Raw genomic sequence first — 7,500 nt, forward strand, 5'->3', positions numbered from 1 at the left:
AAAGCGCCGCTTGGTCCGGTGCCTTTGGCGTTCTGGAGATTATGCATCTCCCTTTGCCCGTGTCTTTCTGGTGAAATTAATTCTGATTTTCTATATATATTTTTTTTAAGAATGAAGGAATATGTGGACTTGTTTGTCCAGTATGTGGTGGTAAACGGTGTGTGTGCCGCTGCTGGGTTGTTGTGGAATGACCTGAATGTGCCAGACATCGCTGCAGGCTGTTTTCGGTTATTCTCTGACTAGAATAACAGCTGATGCTGGCGCTCCCAGCACTTCCTGGGAGGAGAGGGGGGGGGGAGTTAGGATGAACTTAGACAGCCTTGTCACTGAGAGGGAGGGAGGGGCAGAGAGGGAGGGGAAACGGAGAGGGAGAGGGAGAGAGAGAGAGGGGGAGAGACAGACAGAGAGGGAGAGAGGGAGGGAAACGGAGAGGGAGAGGGAGAGAGAGAGAGGGGGAGAGACAGACAGAGAGGGAGAGAGAGAGAGTTAGAGAGAGACAGTGAGAGCGAGGGAGAGAGAGAGGCATATAGAGAGAAAAGAGACAGACGGAGAGAGAGGGAGAGACAGAGAGAGGGAGAGACAGACAGAGAGGGGGGGAGAGAGACCGACAGAGGGGGAGAGACAGGGAGAGACAGAGGGAGAGAGACAGGGAGAGAGAGACAGACAGAGGGGGAGAGAGAGAGAGTTAGAGAGAGACGGGGAGAGCGAGGGAGAGAGAGATATAGAGAGAAAAGAGACAGACAGACAGAGAGACAGGGAGACGGAGAGACAGACAGACAGACAGCGAGAGGGAGAGACAGACAGACAGAGAGGGGGAGAGAGAGACCGACAGAGAGGGAGAGACAAGGAGAGATGGAGACAGACAGAGGGGGAGAGAGAGACAGGGATAGCGAGGGAGAGAGAGAGACATATAGAGAGAAAAGAGACAGACAGAGGGAGAGAGAGAGAGAGAGGGACAGACAGACAGACAGACGGAGAGGGGGATAGAGAGACCGACAGAGGGAGAGAGAGAGAGGGAGAGAGAGACCGACAGAGGGGGAGAGGCAGGGAGAGATGGAGACAGACAGACAGAGGGGGAGAGAGAGAGAGTTAGAGAGAGAGACAGGGAGAGAGAGAGACATATAGAGATAAGAGACAGACAGACAAAGAGAGGGAGAGACAGAGAGGGAGAGAGAGAGAGAGAGTTAGAGAGAGACAGGGAAAGTTAGTGAGAGAGAGAGGGAGATAGAGACAGACAGACAGAGAGGGAGAGACAGAGAGGGGGAGAGAGAGCGAGTTAGAGAGAGACAGGGAAAGGGAGTGAGAGAGACATATAGAGAGAAAAGAGACAGAAACAGAGAGAGAGAGAGAGATGTTGTCTGCTTTGGCAACAACATGTTTTCTTTGTTCATGCCAATAAAGCAAATTGAATTGAGAGAGAGAGACAGACACAGAGAGAGAGAGAGAGAGAGAGAGAGAGAGAGAGAGAGAGACAGAGAGAGAGAGAGAGAGAGCATGGAAATAAAGAGAAGTGAGATGAAACCTCCATGGTTCTCAGCAGGACCATTAGATCTCTGCAGCAGCAGCTGAATATCAACAGGAAACGCAACATCAACACACAAATGGCCGTTTTTTAAAGCACAAATCGGGAGAGTTTGGGCTCTTTATGAACGTCATATTTCAGCACCGGGAAGAAATGAGAAGCGTTCCAGAGACGAAAAGTAACGGTGCTCTGAAGCCTCGAGTCTGACCTTCTCCGTTAAACCGGATGGGACTAGTTTTAACGAGAGGGAAGCTGGTAGGGCTCTGCTCGACTGAAGAAGTACTCGTTCAGTTGTACCGACTGATCGATTAGTTGATTTAAATCGACAGATCTGTAAATCTGAGTTTCTCCGCAAAGAGTCATGCTAAAATGATGCATATATTTAATAAGATGACGCCTCCTTTGCATATTTAAACACAACATTTCAGAAAACGTGTAATGCAACAAATAACTGCCTTAATGGAAGTAATCAAAGTAGGTTTCACGGTGATATCTCCTCCTCTATCCTTCCCCTCTATCCTTCCCCTCCACCCTTCCACCCTCCCCTCTATCCTTCCATCCTTTCCCTCCATCCTTCCCTCTAACCTTTCCTCCTCCTCATCCTTCCCTCTATCTCCTTCCCCTCCATCCTTCCTCCACTTTCTCTCCTATCCTTCCTCCTCATCCTTCTATCCTTCCCTCTATCCTTCCCTCCTATCCTTCCCCTCTCCACCCTTCCCCTCCCCCTCATCCTTCCCTCCCACCCCTTCCTCCATCCTTCCCCTCCATCCTTTCCATCCTTCCCTCTATCTTCCCCTCCATCCTTCCCCTCTATCCTTCCCCTCTCATCCTTCCTCCACCTCCCTCCTATCCTTCCCCCTATCCCTTCCCTCTATCCTTCCCCCCATCCTTCCCTCTACCCTTCCCCTCTATCCTTCCCCTCTACCCTTCTCTCCTTCCCCTCCATCCTTCCCCTCCACCCTTCCTCTCTATCCTTCCCCTCCATCCTTCTCCTCTATCCTTTCCCCTCTATCCTTCCCCTCTCCCTTCCCCCTCCACCCTTCCCCCTCCACCCTTCCCCTCCATCCTTCCCCTCTATCCCTCCATCCTTTCCCTCCACCCCTTCCCCTCCACCCTTCCCACCCCTTCCCCTCTATCCCTTCCCCTCTATCCTTCCCTCCATCCTTCCCTCCACCCTTCCTCTCTATCCTTCCCCTCCATCCCTTCCCCTCTATCCCCTCCCCCCTCATCCTTCCCCTCCACCCTTCCCCTCCACCCTTCCCCTCCACCCTTCCCCTCTATCCTTCCCCTCCACCCTTCCCCTCTATCCTTCCCCTCCATCCTTCCCCTCCATCCTTCCCCTCCACCCTTCCCCTCCATCCTTCCCCTCCATCCTCCCCTCTTTAGCTCCCACTCTGTCTCACCTTCAAACAGCTCCACGCTCGTTTCCTCTGCAGCATCTAAATCAGATCCATCTCCCCTTTTTGATTGCTTTGGTCTTAAATCCTAAATCAGCCGCAGACACAAAGAAGGAGAGAAGATGGATGGGTTTGTCCCGAGCAGCGCTCGCTCTCTAACTTCTTCCAAGGTTAACGTTGTAGTTTTCCTCGACATCAGAGGAGCTGCCGGCTGAGATGAAGCCCGAGTCCGTCACCATTAAAATGCCGGAAATTAAACCAATAATCATTTTCACTTCAGCGGCTCCATCTGCTGCCAGCAGAATAACTTCCTATTGGTCTGTTCTGATTTACTTCCCCGTCTGTGTTTTATAGCTGTGGCCTCAGAGGTCATCGTGTCTGCTGCTGCCCGAGGTCCAAACACACACACACACACACAAAAACACACACACCGCTACGTTTTGATTTTTAAGTGTTTGAGTTTTGAGCCAAAGTGATCTCTGTGCACACAAATGTTTTTAGCTCCAGTAGATCTAACCTCTGTTTAACTCTCCTGTTGTCTTTGGGTCAAATTAACCCATTTTTTTTATTTATTTTTTTTTTACGGTGAAAAAAGTGTCCAAAAAAGTGTGGGGAAAAAAAACTATCAAAAACTTTGCCAAAAGTGATAAAAACTTGTTAAAAAAAAAGTGAAAAAAATGTGTTTTAAAGTGACCAAAAATTTGAAAAAAGTAAGAAATAACAAACAGAAAATGTGACAAAAAACGTGTTAAAAAAAAAACATCAAAAACTTTGCCAAAGGTGACAAAAACTTGTTAAAAAAAGTGACAAATGTGTTAAAAGTGACCAAAAATTGTTAAAAGTGACCAAAAATTGTTAAAAGTGACCAAAAATTAAAAAAAGTGACCAAAAATTTAAAAAAGTAAGAAATAACAAACAGAAAGTGACAAAAAACGTGTTTAAAAAAAAACACATCAAAAACTTTGCCAAAGGTGACAAAAACTTTGCCAAAGGTGACAAAAACTTGTTTAAAAAAAAGTGACAAATGTGTTAAAAGTGACAAAAATTTGTTAAAACAAGTGACCAAAATTTTCAAAAAAGTAAGAAAAAACAAACAGAAAAAGTGACAACAAAATTGTTTCTGTCACTCCTCGAAAAAAATCTACAAAAATATCAGAAAAAAGTGACAAAAAGAAGAAGTTGCACAACACAAGGGTTAGAAATGGGGCTGCTCGATTATGGAAAAAAAAAAAAAAAAAAATATATATATATATATATATATATATATATATATATATATAATCACGATTATTTCAGCCAATATTGAAATCACGATAATTTAACGATTACTCGTTGACTTCTGGAAAGAAGGAAGGAAGGAAAGAAAGAGAGAGAAAGAAAAGGAAGGAAGGAAGGAAGGAAACAAGGAAACCTTCCTTCCTTGTTTCCTTGCTTCCTTCTTTCCTTCCTTCCTTCCTTCCTTCCTTCCTTCCTTCCTTCCTTCTTTCCTCCTTTTGCCGGTTGTTTGTGTTGAGCTTTGTTTTCATCTCATGTGCACCAATTTCCTCTCGTGTGTGTGTGTGTGTGTGTGTTACCCCTGCTGTTGTGTCTGGGTCTTAACGTTGTGTTTGCCTTGTTGTTGTTGTTGTTGTTGTTGTTATTAACCCCTCGGAGGGGTTATTTTGTGTCCCGGCTGCACATATTTGTTCTTTTTATTATCGCCTATTGTCTTCTGTTCTTTATGGCCTGGAGGTGTTTGTTTTTCTCACTGTAAATAGATTGAAAGAAACTAAAGTGTGTGTGTGTGTGTGTGTGTGTGTGCGCGTGTTTGTGTGTTTGTTTTCAGGACCTATGCACTGCGGCGGGTGCGTGATGCCTTCAGGGCCAACGGGAAGGTGGAGGATCCAAAAACTGTGGAGAGACTCATGGAGGAGGGACATCAGACACTGGCAGTGATACAGAGACAGGTGAGACACACACACACACACACACACACACACACACACACACACACACACACACACACACACACACACACACACACACACATACAGTATATACAACCACACACACCCCAACTATGCTTCCTCTGTGTGGAGATGAGATCCTGCCACTCGTTTAATCTTCCCTCCATCCTCTTTCTATTGTCTCTCTTCACCTTCTCCCATTCCTCCCCTTCTTACTTTCTCTTTCTTTCATACTTCCTTTATTTCTTTCTTTCTTTCCTTCCTTCCTTTATTTCTTTGTCTATTTCTTTCTGTCTTTCTCTTCACAGCTGCACTCCTTCCATTCATCCCTTCTCCCCTCCCTCCCTCCCTCTCTCTCTCCATCACATTAACTTCTACATTCTCACCCTCATTTTTCCTGGCTATACCTCATTGCTCCAGACACACACACACACACACACACACACACCATCAGGTTAACCACATTGACTTGAATGCAGATGCACACCTGTCTGGCCACCTGTCCTACACAAACACTCTCTCTCTCTCTCTCTCTCTCTCTCTCTCTCTCTCTCTCTCTCTCTCTCTCTCTCTCTCTCTCTCTCTCTCTCACACACTCCCTCATTACCGTGGCAACTCCGTGCTAATCACCTCACTGTCGGTCACTTTGTTCCCATAATGCATCAGCAGCCTCTCAGCCAATCCTAACATCCTAACAGGGGATTGTCAGTCTCTGCATGCCTTTTTCTTTCTGCCTTTTATTTAAAACACACATACACACTGATATACACATACACACACACATACGCACACACACATACGCACACACACACACACAAACACACAAGCACACACACACCGCTGTGCATCAGATCTTTTCCTGCATTGTGTTTTTGCTGCTGAATTTCTATTTTTTGTTCAAGAAATCTCCTGACTGACTGTCACCTCTGTGTGGATTTATTCAAAGCCTTAATCCATCCAGCTGACAGGAGACGCTCAGAGAAACCGGGAGAGAATACGGGGGAGGAATTGTAATATTTAATATTTAGGCAGCACATTTCTAAAAGAAAAAGATGATGATGATAATAATAATAATAATAATAATATAGATGAGAACGGAAACAGGAAAGCGTGAGTAAATAAAGATGTCCAGGGATGTAGCATTTCAACAGACAGACAGAGAGACAGAGAGACGGACAGAGAGAGAGACAGAGACAGAGAGAGAGACAGACAGAGAGACAGAGAGACGGACAGAGAGAGAGACAGAGACAGAGAGACGGACAGACAGACAGACAGAGAGAGACAGACAGACAGAGAGACGGACAGAGAGACAGACAGACAGAGAGACGGACAGAGAGAGACAGAGACAGAGAGACGGACAGAGAGAGAGACAGAGAGACGGACAGACAGACAGAGAGAGATAGACAGACAGAGAGACGGACAGAGAGACAGACAGACAGACAACAGAGAGACGGACAGACAGTGAGACAGACAGACAGACAGAGACACGGACAGAGAGAGAAAGAGAGAGAGACGGACAGACCGAGAGACAGACAGGTATGTTGGCTACCTAACTGATAAGACTGACTGATGTGCGTCTTTATTTCCAGAAGTCTCCGTGTGTCTCCGTCCAGACTACGGAGTAACCTCTGAGTTTCCAAATGTTAAAGTTTTAGGGGCCGGGAAACCCAAGATATGTGTCTTTAAACCAGAGTGTAGTAGAGTCTGTGCAGCCTGCTGCAGCAGCCAGAGTGGTGGTCTTTAAACCAGAGTGTAGTAGAGTCTGTGCAGCCTGCTGCAGCAGCCAGAGTGGGGGTCTTTAAACCAGAGTGTAGTAGAGTCTGTGCAGCCTGCTGCAGCAGCCAGAGTGGGGGTCTTTAAACCAGAGTGTAGTAGAGTCTGTGCAGCCTGCTGCAGCAGCCAGAGTGGTGGTCTTTAAACCAGAGTGTAGTAGAGTCTGTGCAGCCTGCTGCAGCAGCCAGAGTGGTGGTCTTTAAACCAGAGTGTAGTAGAGTCTGTGCAGCCTGCTGCAGCAGCCAGAGTGGGGGTCTTTAAACCAGAGTGTAGTAGAGTCTGTGCAGCCTGCTGGATGTTGTTTATCCACTTTTATGTAGACGCGGTAGTTTTGACACGGTGAGTATGTCAAGGAGGATTTTCTGTTGGTTTAACGTGTGTGTGTGTGTGTGTGTGTGTGTGTGTGTGTGTGTGTGTGTGTGTGTGTGTGTGTGTGTGTGTGTGTGTGTGTGTGTGTGTGTGTGTGTGTGTGTGTGTGTGTGTGTGTGTGTGTGTGTGTGTGTGTGTGTGTGTGTGTGTTTCTCCTATGTATCTCGCCCACGCTGCCTCCTGGATTAAATGCATCACTGAAGGAATATGCACCTTGTTACAAACTGTGCTGCAATACCACAGGCTTCTTGTGGAAAAATCCATATCTCACACACACACACGTAAAGTAGAATTACAAACACGTACACACACACACACACACACATACAGTAGAATTATACACACACACGTACAAAAGAATTATATACACACACACACAGTAGAATTATACACACACACACACATATATTAGAATTACACACACACACACACAACCACACACACACACACGATTACACACACACAAACACATAGAATTACACACACACACACA

General features: G+C 46.3%; 3 protein-coding genes across 3 annotated transcripts in view; 2 read left to right on the top strand and 1 right to left on the bottom strand.

Moving 5' to 3' along the window:
• Positions 1 to 4,865, top strand: part of LOC120552597 (LYR motif-containing protein 4B) — a gene marked incomplete at its 3' end in the record, with an annotated part of 13,571 nt that extends 8,706 nt beyond the window's left edge. Inside the window, 1 exon segment of the mRNA XM_039790784.1 lies at positions 4,745 to 4,865. Within this exon segment, the coding sequence (XP_039646718.1) occupies positions 4,745 to 4,865 (121 nt within the window).
• The window catches only part of LOC120552569 (NLR family CARD domain-containing protein 3-like), a 1,238,648-nt gene that overhangs the window by 546,356 nt on the left and 684,792 nt on the right, over positions 1 to 7,500 (bottom strand). The gene's annotated exons all lie outside the window — the stretch shown is intronic.
• The window catches only part of LOC120552568 (NACHT, LRR and PYD domains-containing protein 12-like), a gene marked incomplete in the record, with an annotated part of 803,490 nt that overhangs the window by 442,178 nt on the left and 353,812 nt on the right, over positions 1 to 7,500 (top strand).

Source organism: Perca fluviatilis, chromosome 22, assembly GCF_010015445.1.
Source record: "Perca fluviatilis chromosome 22, GENO_Pfluv_1.0, whole genome shotgun sequence".
In the NCBI taxonomy this organism is placed as follows: domain Eukaryota; kingdom Metazoa; phylum Chordata; class Actinopteri; order Perciformes; family Percidae; genus Perca; species Perca fluviatilis.